This window comes from Podarcis cretensis (assembly GCF_951804945.1).
Source record: "Podarcis cretensis genome assembly, chromosome: 1".
Taxonomy (NCBI): Eukaryota; Metazoa; Chordata; class Lepidosauria; order Squamata; family Lacertidae; genus Podarcis; species Podarcis cretensis.
This window is the reverse complement of record NC_137170.1, coordinates 102,316,268-102,336,926: the sequence shown is the minus strand read 5'-3', so window position 1 is coordinate 102,336,926 and position 20,659 is coordinate 102,316,268. Positions and strand designations below refer to the sequence as shown.

General features: G+C 40.5%; 1 protein-coding gene across 5 annotated transcripts in view; it reads right to left on the bottom strand.

Annotated features, from left to right (window-relative positions):
• Positions 1-17,661, bottom strand: part of KYNU (kynureninase) — a 95,698-nt gene extending 78,037 nt beyond the window's left edge. Inside the window, exons 1-2 of one of the 5 annotated variants that reach the window (XM_079994196.1) lie at positions 17,487-17,661; positions 4,144-4,320 (exon numbers count right to left, since the gene is read on the bottom strand). In XM_079994196.1, the coding sequence (XP_079850322.1) occupies positions 4,144-4,312 (169 nt within the window). In that variant the 5' untranslated portion in view covers positions 4,313-4,320; positions 17,487-17,661. Of the gene's footprint in view, positions 1-4,143; positions 4,321-10,776; positions 10,867-17,486 lie in introns of those variants that run through there. The other 4 variants (XM_079994195.1, XM_079994193.1, XM_079994194.1 and 1 more) reach the window with 4 other exon arrangements.
• Between the last annotated feature and the right edge of the window lie 2,998 nt (positions 17,662-20,659).

Below are 20,659 nucleotides of genomic sequence, written 5' to 3'. Positions count from 1 at the left end.
TGTAGAAATCTGTTTCAACATACAGAAGCATATCTACATCCGGGTGTCTTGATTATTATTTTTATCTACACAAATGATGCGAAGGCAGACAAAATATGTGGCAATCAAGTGCTTTAACAAGTACTGGACAGAACATTTTGAAAATAGGTCTGTTGTATTTTCCCTTGCACACTTCTTGATTACAATGGCTAAATCTCTGCCACCTTAAACTGCAGAAAGAAGTGGAATGCAAAAAAACCCTTTGGCAGCTTCTCACTTGATTTATGTCATGACTACGTAAAACAAGCTGTTACTAAAACTTAGTTTTGACAAGATTAATATATAGTTTATAAGCTTCTCCCCTCCCCCTTTTAAATGGCATACCTGTATTATAAGATTTGCTCTACCCTGCTTTCAAGACAATGCTGTACAATGTTTTATGTAAATATATAAAGAACTTGGATTATCTCTTTTAGCTTCATGAGTGAGACATCCAAGATCCATTTGGTGCACAGATAAATGTCAAGCAAGATCACTCATGCTTGTACACACCGTGTAAATTATGTTTACCCCAACTATTATTTAGATCTGTAACTGGCATTAGTGACAGCTAAAGGGAGCAATCTTAATTTCCAGCTGGAAAGCAGCAGGGCCAAAAGGAGTGATGTAGCCATTGCCACAGCCCAAGCCCATCTGCTAGGGCAGAAGGTTTATGTGGTGGCTTTAAAAGTGTAAAACTAAAGATCTGGTAGGTGGCTGAATCTTTCCTGCAAAATAATGACACTGTGAAGGGACCCTCAGAGCAGTTTGATTTTACTGTCTATTTGAATAGACTGTTGCTTTTTTTGGTTGGTTTGTTTCTTTAAAAAGATGATTGTTATTGTTAACTATACTCTTTTGTCTCTTAACTATCTTGTTAGCCACCCAAGGAGCATAAATTTATGCATAAGTTTCAGGATACAAATCATGTAAACAAATAAATAGAAAGCTACAAAGTTTTGAGCTCTAGTTGCTGTAAACCAAAGGAGGGAAGCGTGCTCTTGTGCTCGAATCCTGCTTGCAAGTTTTGCACAGCTTTGGCCACTGTGAGAACAGGATCCTGGACTAGATAGGTCACTGGCCTGATCCAGCAGGCTCTTCTTATGTCCTTATTATCTTACCTGAAATCATCACCTTTCTGTTTACTACACCTTGGCTTTTTTGATGTATTGATTAGTTTCACGGATTATACAACAATCTCAAGATCTTCCATTACGATATATTCTGTTCATCTTTTTTAGCCTGATAAATGACTGGAAGCCTTAGATTGGCGTTTTGCTAAGTGCCACTGGTAAGCTAACACAAAGCCATTAAAGATGTCCAATCAATCAAACTGCCTAATTATCTAATTTATGGTAGACTAACTAAAAAAAAAAAAAAAAAACACCCCCAGAAAGCATTAGTTTCTGTAAATGATGGTTCTATTTTAACCACATTAAAGATATTAGGATGGTGTATGGTTTTTTTCAAAAAACACATGCTTCAGAATAAAGGTCAGATCTTGATATCTTTAAACACAGCAAACAACACTTTCATAGGCAGTAACACCAAGCTGCATAGATCTGTTGTACAATTCAATGTTCTAGTTTGGTAGATTGTTGTTTAAAAAGAAAATCACCAGTATCCTGAACACTCACACCTTGATCCCACATTTTTTAAAAAAACATGGGAAATCAGGTGAACAAATATAGAGAGAGAATATTTTACATGCTTACATAGAGAGAGAAGTTCCCAGGATTCACAATCCACACTCACAACCACAACATGAATTCAGAGTTGCTCCACAGTGCTTATTTTGGACTTCAGACTAAGAAAATTACCACAAAATTGATTAGCTGTCACAAACACAAGGATGAAAAGTGGGGATTTCTAGCCAGTCTGCTTGCTTAATTATGAAATAAACACTGCAGAATGCTCATAAAGAAGGTTGCAAATGTATATTTGAGTGTTTGGGACAGACCTCCCTCCCCGCCCCTGAATATCAACCTTCAATTAAGAGACTGGATAAATGCCATGTGACTTTGTATATTATGTATGTTTTTTACATTTTCAGTAGCTATCTATTCCCAAACTAGACTGCCTGCCAAAATCATTAATAAGAATTATTTAAAAGGTATTTCAAAGGCAGAATGGAAAATAAGATCTTTCAATTGCTATATATATATCAGTTAGTGAATAATTCTGAAAAAATAACTGAGAAAATACTGATTTGAAAATAGTTCATAAATGGGGAATCTGAAGAATTCTTTAAAAAGAGAAAGGGAGCATTCATTATAGATTCCTTGGCCAGATTTACTTTTGGCTCAAGAACCTTTAGCTTAAGAACCTTTAAAACTTTATCACCATAAACTTCATTACTTTTTAACAGATATCCTAGTGAAGTTTTCCTTTTCCAGGCACAGCAGAATAACTTTAGGGACTTGTTAAAACTGAACTCAAAGCAAAGATAAGCTTTACAAGCCCCTGAATTCTTCTCTGGCTCAAATTAAAATCTGACACACAAAAATTGTTGGCTTCCCTGGCTGACATGTGCTTTGTAGGGCCAGGATAGCTCTCCGAGGCCAGCAAAGTTTGCAGGGGGTTGCCCATCCCAGGCTCAGAAATTCCCCATGGCTGTCTCCAACCACAGGGCTGGGCTGGTTTAGGAGCCAGAGATCACATGAGCTGACAGAGTTATCATTCAGTACAATCCCCTGCTGCCAAAGCAGGTAGTTCAGCCTATGGATCCTGGGTTGAAATAAAAGATGAGGGAAAACCCAATTTCCTGCTGCAGTCCCAGATGTGATGAATTCCCCTACACATCCTTGGACTTTGCACCTGAAATCTCATAAATCTACTCCTACTGAATGTAATGGGACAGAGTTAAGGAGACATGGTTCATATTTCGGGTCATGGATTGGCTAAAAAATTATTCAATATATTCCTCTCCCCTTTGCCTGCCTGCCTTCCTTCCTTCCTTCCTTCCTTCCTTGCATGCTTTTTTTTAAAAAAAGATCTCATTGTATTATGCTGAATTGGCTTCCCATTGCTACTTTTTCACATCAGAAGCACATTGAGTTGTGAGTGCTCAGGGGAGATAAGAGTCCGGGACTTCAGCCATATTTTACAAGTCTTTATTGCTTCTTGGCATATTTACAAGTAGTTCAAAAAGCGATCCGATCATGGTGGGAAGTTGTCCCAACTAGCTTCCTTCCACTTTGGGGGCCAGCATAACCACCGTCTAGGTCCAACACCCCGCCTTCCTCTGTGACGAGAGGTACTTGCCCTCGGAAGTACCTCCTCCCTCTCAGATTCACTCCCCTCTGACCCCCCTTCATCTTCTCTCTCTTCGGAAGACGAAAAGCTGCGAATCAAAGGGGCTGTCTCCCGATAACTTCTCATTCCCTCCTCCCTCTCTGCCTCCAGTTCCCTGACATTAGCCATCTCAGAAGCAGCATTCTCACCTGTGTATAACAAAGCAGCGTGTCATGAGATGGTGATTGCTGTGACATTAAAACCTGCTGTCCAATTAATCAGGGACATTGGGTTAACTGATCAGAATATTTTGTCAATTAATTTAACTTATTTATCAACTCAAACAACACTGTAACCCTCATACCTGGTATAAGTATTCAGAAAGACTCTTAATAGTGCCACAATAACCACGCACACAACCCTCCTGCCAAGTGTGTTGTTCCTGCTCCTTCCAAATGAGGTTTGCGCAGGAGGCCTCCCCAGTGGATTCCAATCAACCATAAAAAACTGATAGTGCAAAACTTTCCTGAATGCCCAAAGTAGTAGCTTCTTTTGGCAATAAGCACCTGGAGGCAAAGTAGCTCAAATCCATTAAAAAACACTCCTGCCTATAATTTTCAATCAGTCACTATATTGTTGAAAGAGACTGAGTGACAGCCTAAGCACGGCATAAGTGCTGTATTGTATTCTTCCATTCTAATCAGAATGGGAATGAGAACATATAAGGCACTCAACTTGAGGTGCTGATTTTACAACGCAGGGGACATGCTGTGATCAAAGATGTGGCGCCAATCGCTCCATTTATCCTTTAGGCAGCAAGGCTTCCTGCAGATTTGCAATAAACATATGCAAGGAGATACAAAGCCACCTTGGTATAACTGTGGTTCTTACTTGGAGGCAGATCCTTCACTCTGGGAATATGAAAACATGCACGCAGGTGTTTTAGTTCATCTTCTTCATCTAACTGAACAGCAACTTCCTTATCCACTGGACTGCATGCTAGCTGTGACGCAACGGTTTCTATAATGGCTGCCGGCGAGGCATAAGAAGACAGATCCATTTCTCACTCTAAAAATGAAAAGGGAGAAAATATTTTCATTTAGATTCTGTTGGCTAGTGTCTGATGCAAATTATAGTTATGTCTGCTGAGGTACAGCCTTCCAGCTTTAAAAAGTGAAATACTTGGGAGTGTAAGGAAAGAGTGAGAAGTTCTCAATTCCAGCATTTTTCAAGGCAGCATATTGCTGTAGCCCTAAAGCCATTAGTTTTAAATACAATGCTTTCTCTATAGAGCTACATCAGCAACTTCTGTTTTCTACCACTGCTCCAATAGCAGTAACAAATTCTATAGTGTCATTCAAACTTGCAGAATCAGAAAGCCGCAGGCAGCATTATTGTTTCTACAATCTGTGCTCCTGAAAATGGCAGGTGCATTGCCACATTTAAACTTGCATTTTCAAGCCTGAACAATCTTTTGGCTCCTTTAGCTTCTTGATGTGGATGTGTAAGTTTTTAGCTTGGGAGGCACGACTGGAATAGGCAGACTAGGCACTAAAGAAATAGTGCAAGAGGAAATTTCAGTTGAATAGGCCTCTGCCGGAGAAAAGCTGTTTTCTCACAAACCACAAGGATATAAAATCTAAACAGTTGTCCCCTAAAATTCCTTTTCACTGACACCAAGATTTCCTATAGAGCCAGATTCAGTTTCTGGCCTCCATCTGCATTTATCAGATTGTCTGCATCACTGGAAAACACATCTTGATGAACTAGCGTGATTCTGTGTGGCAGAAAGAAGCTCAATGCAAGGTACAGATGAGATCCCTACTGAAAGTGAAAAACACAATTACATATTCAAAATGGTTTCTATAGTATTTTTTATTTAGTTTTATTTAGTTTCAGCATCTCCCCAGGCCTCATTATTGCACCCTCTTGCCTTCCTATTTTCTATTTCCAGTCTTATCCTGATTCCACTTGTCTTAACTCAGACAACATTCTAGTTGACTAAAATTGTGTTGAGCACAAATCTGGCAATCGGAGCATTCAAAGTGGTCACCACTCATAGTGTCTTCACTACCTTCATGTTTCAGTTAAAAAAAATAAGATCAAACAAAAGCTACAAGACAGAAAAAATTTCTTTTACATATTTCTGCATGCTCAAATTTGAGGCCCTAATGAAAAGCCATTTTTATGTGGAAAGTGGCCAGATAGTGGCTTTCAAAAGGTTTCTTCAAAACTTAGCCACTTCCATTGATTAATGCAAATAATGAATTAGTCATTCATTTGGTGGTAGGTGATGAATCAGCCTACATCCACTACGAAACAAGCTTTTTTCTGCAGCACAGAATCCATTTGTTACTAATTAAAGTAAGTACTGATTACTAATTAATTACTTATCCTAATTAATAGAAGAGCACCACTTGGTCACCTTCAAAACATAATTTGCTATTCACCTAAGTTCCACAATTGAGCAAGAGAGTTATTCTTCCTCCATCATTGCCAGTGTTGCCCACAGAATGCTTCAAAATACAGCCACATTTGTACTATCAGACACAATCGAGCTCAGCATCTGGAAAACTGAACAAAAGCCTTGGCCTGTTTTGCACATAACACTAAGCCAAACTATAGCTTACCATAAGCGAGCAAGTGTGCTGATGTAGCACCCTGCTTGTGGTTAACGCTTAGCTGGAATGAAATATTCAACGCAGCAATAGAGAAATTAAAATAGTAATTTATTTGTCAGACAAATAAATATGAGGCACAGTGGTATATGGTTACCAAGCTCTGGCCTGGCCTCTTGCCATTCTGGCCAGCACTTATATTTCCTTAATCCAGCCCCCTTGCTCCTCCTGTGGCTGCCTCTGTCCAATCAGCCTGGTTGAAATTCCTATTGGCTGTTTGCTAGAGCCAATCACAAAAGATACACCCATTTCCTTCTTGCCCTTTTATGGAAAATAAAAAGCTATATATTCTTCTATCTATAAATGACAAATAAGTAGTAATATATCTTACATGTGTCTCAACAAGGAATCTTAATTACCAGCTCACCTCTTGCCCTCCTTGCCCTATTGCCTTCCAAAACAGATAATTAATCTTGAATTTTTATCTTATGCATGTCAAGGATTGAGTTCACATCAACATTGAGAGATCTCCTTCATTTGAAGGTTTCTAAACAAAAGGCCTGACAACCATATATCAGGAGTGCTCGATGGCGTCTCCTGTCTGGCAAGGGGGGGGGGCTGATGGCTGATGGCCCCTGTGATCTCTTCCAACTATATGAAATAAGAATCTAGCATTTCTTAAATCCTTTGCATAATTATATTTAAACTAATATATTTAATACATAAATAACATTTTAAAAGGAAAAGAAATCTTAAAAGGATCTTAGTTTAAGAAACAAACAGCTTTTGAAAAGTCTTCCCAGAAAATGTTCTGTTTCTACCAGCTAGATGCTTTTTCACTGCTCTTGACCTTCTTTAACCTTAGGAAGAAGATATGGCTCATTTTACTATTTAAGGTAAAGGTAAAGGTACCCCTGCCCGTACGGGCCAGTCTTGACAGACTCTGGGGTTGTGCGCCCATCTCACTTAAGAGGCCAGGGGCCAGCGCTGTCCGGAGACACTTCCGGGTCACGTGGCCAGCGTGACATCGCTGCTCTGGCGAGCCAGAGCCGCACACGGAAACGCCGTTTACCTTCCCGCTGGTAAGCGGTCCCTATTTATCTACTTGCACCCGGAGGTGCTTTCGAACTGCTAGGTTGGCAGGCGCTGGGACCAAGCAGTGGGAGCGCACCCCGCCGCAGGGATTCGAACCGCCGACCTTTCGATCAGCAAGTCCTAGGCGCTGAGGCTTTAACCCACAGCGCCACCTGCGTCCCCACTTATCCACCCTTAATTTGTAGGGTCAGTGTAACCTTGGCTGTCAGCCTGTAATTCCCTTTTTACGACTTTGAGAATTGTTTTCTGCTATAAATCAGGGGGGCCCCTTGTCTAGGAGTAAAAATATCTTGTCAAGGTTTTTAGGCAACTGGTCTTCTAAGACTGGTCTTTTAAGATACAGGCCCTGATTAAACATATAAGCTTTAATAAAAATGCAGGCTTATGATTAGATGCCTCACTGATACAGAAAGATAAAGTCACAGCCACTTTGCATCTCCCCTGCTCCTGCTGCACTACCAGAAGCTAGCCCCTCGGTATGGCTCAGTGCTATGTGCAAACCTGGGCTAGTGGTTTGTCTCGCCTCAAACAAACCATGTTGTAGCTAAGATTTGCTCTTGGTTAACTACTTGTGGTTTGTTGGGGGAAAACAAACCGTGAGTTTGGGTTAGGATAATGCTAAGCCAAATTATGACTTAGCTCTGAGTAGTATGGAAACAGCGTAAGTGGGGAAAGAACGAAGCAGCTGAAATTTTCTCCTTGTGCTTGTTTTTGGTAGGGCATAGTCTGGCATAGTGCTATGTGTGAACAAGGCCATTGTGCGCCATGGGCCAAAACACTGATCCAGCTATTCAGAACCAGATGACAATGGGATGGAGCTGGCACATACAAGATTTGAATGCAGTTCCCTCATATCCAACAATTGTACAAAAATCATACAAATATTCAGTATGAGGCAGTTTCATTCACATCATGAGAGCTAGTATGGTACAGTGGTTAGAATATCAGACTAGGACTTGGGAAACCAGGGCTCAAACCACCCAAGTTGGCCATGAAGCTCAATGGGTAACCTTGAGCCAGTCAATGCCTCTCAGCCTAACCAGTGTTAGAAACTGAGATATGAAAGCTAGGAGCTAAATGGCACCTTATCACTAGAGATGAAGAACCAGATAATGTGGTTCTTCCACGGAATTATAGTTTGGAGAGAGTGTGAGAGAGAAACAGCATTAATTCATTTTATTTTTGTGCCTAAAATAAGAACAGCCCCAATAGGTACCAGCTAGACCCAGATTACAACTGGTGCTTACAGGAAAAAAATATTGCATTGTACCAGTCGGCCAGCCATGTTGTCTGAGCATATTCCATTTGATCCCTATCCCGTGGTTTTCCAACTATCCTCTTATCAACAGATCAACAGTCAGCCAGCATTCTGGGTTTTTGGTTTTTTAAATACTTCTGCATCTCTAGGGCAGTCGATGTGCCTGAACAGTGATTTTCATTAAATCTGGATTTATATTAAAGTTATATTAAATTTTGACATAAATAGAGCAGTAAATGCACAAGTCCTGTATCTAAGAGGAAAAATGGAAAATATTCAATTTAATATAAGAATTATGAAGTGCAATAAAATAACTAAAATGAAAATCAATTATTATTTTTTAAAAATAATTTTTTATTAAGATTTTAAAGGTTACAGAATAAGAAGTATAATAAGGAATAAAAAGAGAACAATCATAAATGAAAAAAAGAAACAATACACATACAAAAAAGACATCATCAAAAAACCGAAAAAAGATAAGAAAAAAAAACTAAGTCAAACCTTTAACTCACTTACTTACATTCATTTATTTCCTTGACTTCCTCACGCCTCCCATCTTTGTATTCTAATTCAATTAGATATTCCAGCAAATCCCTCCAACTTTATTCTAATCCCAATAATTTATCTTAACATACTATAATTCCCCTCTTATATTCTAATTCATATAAATATTTCAACAAATCCTTCATCTTATTTTTATCCTTATATCTTATCTTATTATACTATAATTTTCCATTCTTTCTTTCACCAAATAACCATCCACTTTTACTTTATCCAATCTTAACTCTCATCCAAACCTATATATCTGTACTTATTGTTAAGACGTTTCCCCTAAGGTCAAAAAAGATTCCATTCCATGATTTTCCCATCTCTCATTAAAAAAAAACAAAAACAAAACTAATTATATTATATACACTTTAAATTCCCAAATTTCTTCCACCAGATCCCCTCCCCGGTTTCGGCCCCCAGCAAAAATCCATCAATCTCAGTAAAATGAAAATCAATTAAATACTATGGATTGAGTTTGACCAAACTGCGGGAGGCAGTGGAAGACAGGAGTGCCTGGTGTGCTCTGGCCCATGGGGTCACGATGAGTCGGACACAACTAAATGACTAAACAACAACAACTAAAGTTTAAACTTTAGGAAACCAAGAAGGGAAATATTTTACTTGTAGAATAACAATTAGGGTAGTGACCCAAGTCAAAAGTTAAGCACTTTTAAGTCGTCCTTTCATTTCAGTGGGAGATACATGCATTTTAAAATGCCTAACTTTGGCTAGAATACACACTAGATTTTATATCTTTTTTATATATATACATATTTATTAAAGTTTTTTGAATACAAATGCATAAATAATAAACAACATTACTTATATCATAACATAATTTCGTCACTTCTTTGGACTCCCTCACGTCTCCCGCTCGCACTTACATCGTTACAAAAAAATTTTCCAAGCAAATTACCCACTTGTTTGCAATCTTATCTCCGCTCATTTAAATAAAATCTAGCAATTCTCCAAAAAGTTTGTATTTTCCTTAATCTCACTTATCGTCAAATTCAGATCTAATTCAGTGGTGGGCAATTATTTATGATCTAGCATCCTTCTTAACATTCAACCAAATTACAATATTTTTGTAAATAAATCTTGAATTTCCTCCAGTCTTCCTCAACCCTCTCCTGTCCCAGGTCTCGGATTCTACCAGTCATCTCGGCCACTTGCATATAGTCCATCAGCTGCATCTGCCACTCTTCCAGTGTGGGTAGATCTTGAGTTTTCCAGCTCTTAGCGATGAGTATCCTTGCTGCCGTTGTTGCATACATAAAAAATGTTCGGTCCTTCTTTAGCACCTTCTGGCCGACAATACCCAGAAGGAAGGCCTCTGGTTTCTTAGTGAAGGTATACTTAAATACCTTTTTCAACTCATTATATATCATTTCCCAGAAGGCCTTCACTTTAGGGCAGGTCCACCAGAGGTGAAAGAATGTTCCTTCATGTTCTTTACATTTCCAACATTTATTATCAGACAAATGGTATATTTTGGCAAGTTTAACTGGGGTCATGTACCATCTATATATCATTTTCATTACATTTTCCTTCAGAGCATTACATGCAGTGAAGTTCAGCCCAGTAGTCCACAACCTTTCCCAGTCCTCAAACATAATATTATACCCAATGTCCTGAGCCCACTTTATCATAACCGATTTAACCATTTCGTCTTGTGTATTCCATTTTAACAGCAAGTTATACATTCTTGATAATACCTTAGTCTTTGGTTCTAACAATTCTGTTTCCAACTTCGATTTCTCCACCTGGAACCCTACCTTTTTATCATTTTTAAAGACTTCTTTAATCTGAGCCACACTAGATTTTATATCAATGAATAACTTTCCCTTGCATTAATTAAATACTGTGACTACTACTAGTTACAAGACCTTTTGCAATTGGCACCAAGAATAATATCAGTTTTACTAAACCACTGATTCTTCTATTAATCTTAAATTAGATGAAAATTAATGTGTGCTGTGTCCCTCTGAAACAGATTTTGCTTACCTTCAGCTAAAAATCTTACTTCTTACGGATTCATTCTCTTTTCCCCTTTGCACCGTAACCACACACATTTCCCTCCCCTTACTATCTCCTCTGTTTGCTTTTCCTTTCTACTTTTTGGACTTTGACCTCTTTTCACCCCCCACTTCAATCTGGAACTCGAGCATACTTGTCAGCAATCCTGTTCCTATCTCACACAGCACAGTACAGTGGTACCTCGGGTTACATACGTTTCAGGTTACATACACTTTAGGTTACAGACTCCGCGAACCCAGAAATAGTACCTTGGGTTAAGAACTTTGCTTCAGGATGAGAACAGAAATTGTGCGGCAGCAGCGTGGCAGCAGTGGGAGGCCCCATTAGCTAAAGTGGTGCTTTAGGTTAAGAACAGTTTCAGGTTAAGAACGGACCTCCGGAACGAATTAAGTACTTAACCAGAGGTACTACTGTACAACAAACCTAAAACCTCCATATGTTTAAGTTGCATTTTAATTTCATTCTCCAAATCTTTGATTTAATGCTTAAGGAGATTCCAACTAAACATCAGGAAGAACTTTCTGATAGTAAGAGCTGTTCAACAGTAGAACAGAATCCCTTGGGAGGCTGTGGCCAATCCTTCATTGGAGTTTTTAAGTAGAGGTTGGATGGCCATCTGCCACTGATGCTTTAGTTGAGATTCCTGCATTGCAGGGGGCTGGACTAGATGACATTCAGGATCCCTTCCAACTCTACTATTCTATGGTTCTATGATCCACTTCTCACACTTATTCTTTAAGTGTACACATTCTGTTCCACTTCTGCTTTGTAAAGTTGCTATCAGCTTCCAGTTCCCAACTTTTAGAAAATGATTTCACAAAACAGAACTCACCACTAGCTTTGGCAATCTATATATTTAACAGAGAAGATACAGTCTATATTAAGCTAGGGAAAATCTACTCTATTATTCTATCAGTACAAATATCTGCTATACTACATATTAATACCGCTTTTAAAAACAACATGAAACAAACCGCAATGACATATAGTCCATGGAGATGCAAAAACTATCACACTGCAGAAGGAACTTGAAATATTTTAAAATATTTGCTAGTGCACCAATAAAGTGTCTTGAATAAAGAGTAAAGAAATGCAGTCTCATGTAAACCATCATACAAAGACACAGTGCTAAAGGTTTTGGGTTATATTTTTGAAAGAAAAAAACACACACCTGCAGTTTATTATTATGCATGTTTGTTCAGAAATAAGTTCAACTGTGTTTAATGGGACTTGTTCCTCAGTATCCAACCTTTCTTGGATATAAGTTTAACTGAACTCTGAGATGTGGTTCCAAAAAGATGTGCCCATGATCAGATGTCAGTAAGCATTCATAACTGTATTACTGATGCCATAGCTACTGAATGCAAAATCAACCATTCAGCAAACATCTAATCGTGTAATTAAGTAAGTTATGCAATATGGCGCTTGCATCTGGAATAACAGACTGTGGCATCGGTGGTGGAATGAGAAAGGGCTGAGTTACTGAGAATAATTTGTACAGTCCATTTACCTTATCAAAAACTGCAACAATGTTGGAAGTTCAAGACTCCATAAATAAATAAATCCTGTCTCTCACACAGAATTAAGAGAAAATTTTGAAAACTAGACAAATTTCAATTTAACTTTTTAAAAAAATGTCTTCACAGCTAACTGAAAGAGAGACTGGACTGACTGACTGACTTCACAATTCAAATTCTGACATAGTAACTTTTTTGACATCCTGTTTTTTCTCAGGTGAAAAAAATACCAAAATGCTATACAGATGTCAACGTTAACATACTGTCAAGAGTTCAAATACTAAATACCACTGGAGGTCAACTTGTCAAACTGGATATCAAGTTACAATTTTTCCAGGCAAATATTTTGAGGAGGTATGGGAGGGGAAAAATCAGATTTATCTACATTATAGTAAATTAAAATACTTATTTACAATTACAGCTTTGCAATTAGTCATTCAGAGGACAAGTGATATGCAAGATCCTACTGCTCTAGCTGTGGTGGGAAATATGAATGGGTTGATGTGTTTGTTTGTTTTTTTAAAGCAAGAATTTATGACTGGAATGGACAAGGATTTAAATCAGATACATGTTTCTGAATGCTTATCTGTGTTGCTTGTCACATATGTATTATTATTATGTATGTATTATTATCTTTCATTCCTGGGTAAGGTGACTGAGAGAGCGGTTGCTGAACAGCTTGGTAGGTTTCTGGATGAAACATCAGCTCTGGATCCATTCCAGTCCGGCTTCCGCGCTGGTCATGGGACCGAGACGGCTCTGGTTGCCCTAAAAGATGATCTCCGCAGGCAGCTGGATCGAGGCGTGTCAGGCTGCTGATTCTTCTAGACCTGTCAGCAGCCTTCGACATGGTCGATCACGAACTCCTGGACCACCGCCTTGCCGACGTGAGGATCCAGGGCACAGTCCTTCAATGGCTGCGCTCGTTTCTCTCTGGTTGGAGACAGAGGGTGGCGCTTGGGGGGCAATTGTCATCCCGCCACTCCTTGGTGTGTGGAGTGCCCCAGGGTGCGATACTCTCCCCGATGCTTTTTAACATCTTTATGCGCCCCCTCGCCCAGCTTGTCCAGAGTTTTGGGCTGGGCTGCCATCAGTATGCTGATGACACCCAACTCTGTTGATGGATGGCCATCCTGACTTGGCCCCAGACACACTGATCAGATGCTTGGAAGCTGTTTCTGGATGGTTACATGGGAGCCGGTTGAAGTTAAATCATTCGAAGACAGAGGTCCTCTGGCTGGGACGGGATGGTATGGGATTGAGGGGGCAACTCCCATCTCTTGCGGGAGTACAATTAGTACAGAGCACCGTACGTTAAGAGTTTGGGTGTAATCTTCGATACCTCCCTCTCCATGGAGGCGCAGATTGCAGCTATAACAAAGGCGGCATTTTTTAATCTCCGCCAAGCTAAGCAGTTGGCTCCTTACCTCTCTCGCCCTGACCTAGCCACTGTGATCCACGCAACGGTCACCTCCAGACTGGATTATTGTAACTCGCTCTACGTGGGTCTGCCCTTGAGACTGACCCAGAAACTCCAGCGGGTGCAGAATGCCGCAGCGAGACTCCGTACGGGGTCTTCGCTGTGAGATCACATTCATCCGGTGCTATACCAGCTGCACTGGCTCCCGGTGGAGTACAGGATCAGGTTTAAGGTGCTGGTTTTAACCTTCAAAGCCCTATACGGCCTAGGACCCTCGCACCTCTGGGACTGCCTCTCCTGGTATGCCCCACAGAGGAACTTACGATCTTCAAATAAAAACATCTTGAAGGTCCGAGGCCACAGAGAGGTTAGGCTGGCCTCAACTAGAGCCAGGGCTTTTTCGGCTGCAGCTCCAACCTGGTGGAATGCTCTGTCACAAGAGACAAGGGCCCTGCAGGACGTGACATCTTTCCGCAGGGCCTGCAAGACAGAGCTGTTCCACCAGGCCTTTGGTCAGGGCGCAGCCTGACTCCCTCCTTTGGCAATCTTTACAAAACTTTAGCTTATGGTTGCCATCAATTTTGATTTTAATTAATTTTTATAATGTTTTTATAATGTTGCACTGTTTTAGTGTTGTTAGCCGCCCTGAGCCCGGCTTCGGCTGGGGAGGGCAGGATATAAATAAAATAATTTATTATTATTATTATTATTATTATTATTATTATTATTATTATTATGTACCGGAGTAGCTCAACTGAAAAGGTAATTAAACCGTAAGCAGATAAGTAAACAGCAAGGCAGTGGAGAACATAGCAGTCAGTATATGCAGGTAGCAAAGAATATAGCAAAAAGATTGGAAGGCATCTGCGTAACAATAGTAGATGTGTGACACATAGATCCAACACTCTGTTTGAGAAAATCCTACTTTATTTTTGTTGATATTGACACAATTAATAAAAAGCAATTGCTTCTCCGTTCATCCTTCAACCTGTCCAATAAAAGAGGGCATGCATTGACTGCATAGGTAAAGGTAAAGGTAAAGGTACCCCTGCCCGTACGGGCCAGTCTTGACAGACTCTGGGGTTGTGCGCCCATCTCACTTAAGAGGCCAGGGGCCAGCGCTGTCCGGAGACACTTCCGGGTCACGTGGCCAGCGTGACATCGCTGCTCTGGCGAGCCAGAGCCGCACACGGAAACGCCGTTTACCTTCCCGCTGGTAAGCGGTCCCTATTTATCTACTTGCACCCGGAGGTGCTTTCGAACTGCTAGGTTGGCAGGCGCTGGGACCGAGCAGCGGGAGCGCACCCCGCCGCAGGGATTCGAACCGCCGACCTTTCGATCGGCAAGTCCTAGGCGCTGAGGCTTTAACCTTTAGCGCCACCTGCGTCATCTCCGTTCATCCTTCAACCTGTCCAATAAAAGAGGGCATGCATTGACTGCATGCTTATAATAAAAAAGTTTAAGGCAACCACAGCAGCTGCAACAGACAACACAATGAAGTACAATAAATTCAGCTGCTCTGGGAAAAAAATGCAAAGGCTGCAAACATGACCAAAATTAAAAACTACATTTCTGAGCGTACCTAATTTGAAAGTAAGTTGAAATCAATGGTATTTGTTTCTCAGTAAAAATGTATATACTTCAGAGTGAAAAAACCTGCCATACTTCAAGTGCTATGTTCTCCCTTGTCCGCAGTGCGTGGCAGGATATCATCTATTGCAATGTTGAAAAATAGGTTAAAAATGATCACAACTATTATTGGTTTCAGGCAGTTTACAGTGTTTGGTGTAGCATATGGTGAGGATCCAAATAAACAGGCTAACTAGTGACCAATACAACCGCACTGCCTACAAGGTAGGAAAATGTTGAGGGGTGTCAGAAAGCTCACATGTAGCTCAGTACTGTGAGCATCTGTGGAACCTAGGTGTGTGGCAGGCATGTTAGCTCCCGAACAGGCCGGGGCCTCGAAGTGACAACCGAAGATCCCTTAAGAGGGTCATCCAGTGAGGAATCATTCCTGCTTACCCCTGCAATAGATCCAGCCACGAGTTGTGACAAAACTATGCACCACACATTTTGTTCCTCTACAAGGCCAGCACTCTTGCTCACCTGCTCTGTTCCACTCATAGTGGTCAGCGGGGCTCTAAGTAGCAGGAGGAGGAACAAGTCTCTTTGGAAAAGCATGTTTACGCTCACGAAGAAAATGGAATTAGAATCTTCAAGAATCTGTCCCGAATCCTTTGTGCCTGTTTGTTATTAAGACCTATAACGACTTTAATGCGCTTTGTACTTTTTATGAATACAACTTTATAGTAAGTTTTATGCTGTCCACCACCATATTTTCCCCCTTAATGTTAGTGGTATAGAATTTTTCTCAAATAAATTAAATCAATAATGTATTGACAATAATGTATTTTCTTTTCTTTTTTTCTTGTTTTGTCTCTGAAGCACTGTGGGGGATGGGAGAAATAATTCTGGGTTTTTACCAGGTCCTCATATTTCTATCTTACTCATTAAGTCAGTATTCAATCTATTTAATGGAGCTGCATCCTACCTAGAGCTGAATCCTACCTGCAATATATTTACAACGTCCGACTATGAGTTGTGAAGGCCACTCTCTGCAAAGCCTTTTCCACCTGGTTTAAAGGGCGGGGCCCAGACTCACCCAGCTCTATTACAGAGGCCCCTGGGGAGACTGGAGGGACATTGCTATGCCTGACAGCAAATCCTAATTACAGTGGTACCTCGGGTTAAGAACTTAATTCGTTCTGAATGTCTGTTCTTAACCTGAAACTGTTCTTAACCTGAAGCACCACTTTAGCTAATGGGGCCTCCTGCTGCTGCTGTGCCGCCGCTGCACGATTTCTGTTCTCATCCTGAAGCAAAGTTCTTAACCCAAGGTACTATTTTTGGGTTAGCGGAGTCTGTAACCTGAAGCGTATGTTACCCGAGGTACCACTGTATTGGATTCTTTTGCCCCATCTTTTTGTTACTGCCAAACAGCTGTGTCATGCTTATAATACAGTATTTTGTTCTTGTTAATTATGCTGTTTTAAATGTGCATTTTATATTTGATTTCACTTAGCAATGTTTTCCTTGAAATGTTTAAGATTTTGTTTTTGTTTTTTGTTAACTTTGTTTATGTGTTCTGTAGTTGACCTCCGCTGTAATGTTTTATTTCGAAACCTTTGAGATGGTATTTTGGTTTGTTAATTGTTTTGCTTTGTGTACTTTATGTTTGACTTTTTTCAGAAATGTTTGATTCTGCATTGTTTTATTGATGTTTAATATGCCGTAAACCGCTTTGAGAGTTTTCTTAAAAATATAAAGCAGTATAGAAATGAAATAATAATAATACTACAACATATATTGGGGAAAATACAAGATTTCATGCTCCTTATTTACTTGCCTACATTGATATTCAACACAACCCTGCTAAAAGTAAGTGGTTGCAATTGGTGGTGGTGGTGGTAAAAACAATAACTGTAACAACAACAACAACAACAACAACAACACAGTAAAAGGTGATTTATAGCCAAACGAAACATAGGGCCTGCTTCCACAAGGAACTAAAAATCTTTACTTTGTCAAAAAAAATTTTTTTTTAAGAATGTATAAAATGTAAATAAATGTATTAATAATAAACAAATTAAAAATCTTAAGTGTGACAGAAGTGGGAGAACGGTAGCAGTAAATTGGGGGATCGTGGGGGAAACCACAGAATATTAATATGTACTTACAATTAATCGTGGCTTGAGGGAGAAATGGAGACTAGGCCAGCTTGAGGCTTTTAGGGCAAATCTGAATGCAAGGAGACCTTATAAGTGCTGAGTTCAAGGACTACATTTCCCAAAAGCTTTTCTGTCTTCCTTAAGACTGAAAGCCAGAGAAAAATAGGGTGGGGGCCGCTGGTTCGGGGAAGTAGGGAGAGGTAAATAGGGAATGAAGTGGGGGGGGGGGTGTTTCTTTGCAGGTGAGCTCAGATGTGAGAGCTCAGGTGGGGCCTAAACAGGTTGCAGCAACTGAGGTAAGAGAATGGGCTGTGCCATTCCAGGCAGCGGGGGGGGGGGGGGGTTGTATTTTTGACTGCTCTCCTGCATTCAAAACCCAACTTCAGTTGAAAACACAGCAAAACAGCATAGTGACCAAAGGGATAGGGTAGATCTTTCCTCCCTGCTGTGCTCCTTTTCTGTATTCTTGCAGGTTTTCACAGAAATAAGATTTGTAGCCCCCCCCCCATACACACAGTCTGAAATGGTGCAACGCACTCCACCATCTCAGCTTTCTGTGTTTCCTCTGTACTGCAGAACAAGTCTCTCAAAGCCAAACCGTAAACAAGTGTAGTTCTGTTCTGATGGTCTGTCTGTTTCTTTCTTTCTTTTCTTCTTAAGCTTGTTTTGTAGTTTCTATAAATAAATAGAACAAACAAACCCCATGTACCCACCCCAAAAAACATTCAATGAAAATACAATGTAAATAGTCCTGTCTCACACCTAGGTTTGTAAATGATTTACAGTTTCTTTCATCAGTTAGGAGTCTTCTGCTCTCCATCTTAACATATTATCCCAGGTGATTGTCCTCTCCAATGTCCTGAATAAACATGTACTAGAACAGGTTAAAAATAATTGTTGATCTTCATGTTCCTGAGCACACTTAAGATGCTTCATTTGTTGCTTCATAAGGGCTATATTAAGGGACGCGGGTGGCGCTGTGGGTTAAACCACAGAGCCTAGGACTTGCAGATCAGAAGGTCGGCGGTTCGAATCCCTACGACAGGGTGAGCGCCCGTTGCTCGGTCCCAGCTCCTGCCAACCTAGCAGTTCGAAAGCACGTCAAAGTGCAAGTAGATAAATAGGTACCGCTCCAGCGGGAAGGTAAACGGCGTTTCCGTGCACTGCTCTGGTTCGCCAGAAGTGGCTTAGTCATGCTGGCCACATGACCCGGAAGCTGTACGCCGGCTCCCTCGGCCAATAAAGTGAGATGAGCGCCGCAACCCCAGAGTCGGTCACGACTGGACCTAATGGTTAGGGGTCCCTTTACCTTTACCTTTACCTTTAAGGGCTATATTATTCCATATTCCATCCCACCATGCCCCTGATGGCTTCCTAACACATTATACAGACTGCGCGATGAAAGCCTTGGAAGAGCCCTTGGAAGGACTTAAAATAATACTGAAGTGGAATCACAGAAAGATTTGGATTCATTCATTTTGAAACCAGTTAGAGCACCTGGTTTGGTTAGCTGTATGTCATTTCGATTTCCAGGGCAATAACAGGGTTAGATCATTAACACAAGTGGTATCACCACGTGTTTCCAATCCAGGTTACACTAGTTTATCTTCTAAGTACACAAGAGAAAGGAAGAACTTCAGAAGAAAGCATTGAATCAGGCTAATGTCCCATCTAGTTCACCACCCTGTTCTCACATGAGTAGAAAAGGGAACAAGCTACACGTTTTCATTTACTTCATTTTAATATATAAATACAATGTGCCTCTGGTTGGTCTGAAACCTGTATGTTAAAGTAAGCACATATTTGATTAACTCATGGCTTGACTAGTTATAATTACCTTTTCTTGCCTGCTGTAAGAAACCAGAGATTTGATGAGTATTGCATCTCCTGTTTTCCATTTAGTGCATATTGCTAATGTGCTCCGTTATACTGTTTCTGCTTCATATTTCTGTCCATTTGTATTGAGTCTTCTGACCTTGTAAAGTGATAATTCTGACACCACTTAAACCCAATTTCAGATTTTCAGACTTCCTACCTTGTTTCTTTGTCCTACAGCTAGTTCTATCCCCTTTCTTCCCCTTTCTTCCTAATTAGGATCCTTCCTTCTAAATTTATAGAACAGCATGCTGTAGTGTCTCTAAAACCACAAACTGCCTTTTTCACAACCATGCTGGAATCTACTTGCTGGTTCGACATTACTTTTTCTTTCCTGTTTTTATTTCATCTGAGCTTTGGGGAACACCCCCTTTGCTACATGTGGCGGTTCTTCATCATATGACCTGTTACTGACCTCTCTCTGTCTTTATGCTTCTATACCAAGTAGTGCAGTCTCTTTTCAGCTTTTTGAGCTCCAGCTCCTGGTACAATAGGCCATATGGAAGAAATAAGCACACCTTCATATGTAGGGTTATGTCTGTTAGCAGTTGGATTTCACAGGAATATAGGTCGCTGCCTTATACCAAGTCTGACCACTGGTCTATCTAATTCAGTCAGTCTTGCCCAACTGGTGTCCTCCAGATGTATGGGACTACAACTACCATTAGCTTGGCTAGCATCTTCCCTTCTGGCTGGTATGTGCAATGGTGGTTCAACTTCCCTAAGGCCTGCTGGGCAGCCAGCGATCAAGGTTTCGATTGCACTATCACTTAACCAGCCTGTAGTCTTCTCTCTCAAATATGTCCTAGAACACTTTCCAATACCCTTTATCTCAAGGTCTTCCCAATAGTCCAAAGCAGTTCAATTGATATAGCCGATGGGGTGGGGGGAAACACAACATGCTTTATTATGGTTTAAATGTTATATTTAACAATAACAACAAAGAGTCTTGTGCCATCTTAAAGATTGTAAGCTTTTGTGGACTACAGTCCACTGATACATGAAATGTTTGGAGGAAAGGGAATTATAAACAGAGAGGCCATACGTAATGAAATGCAGAAAAGCACAGATGTTGATAATGCCATATCTGACATTCCAAAAAACAGCTGGGTTGATAACACAGGCATCCTGGCATTGGTGAACCACCCATGCCTGCACACACCTCCCCTCTGGCCCCACCTATCACTGACAAACTGTCCATGAAGCAACGTGGCAGTTGTGCTGAAAAAGTTCCACCACCCCTGCTTTCAGCCCAAGCCACCATGAACAAGAAAATTAGAACAGGCCCAACCAAGATGAAGTCTCTT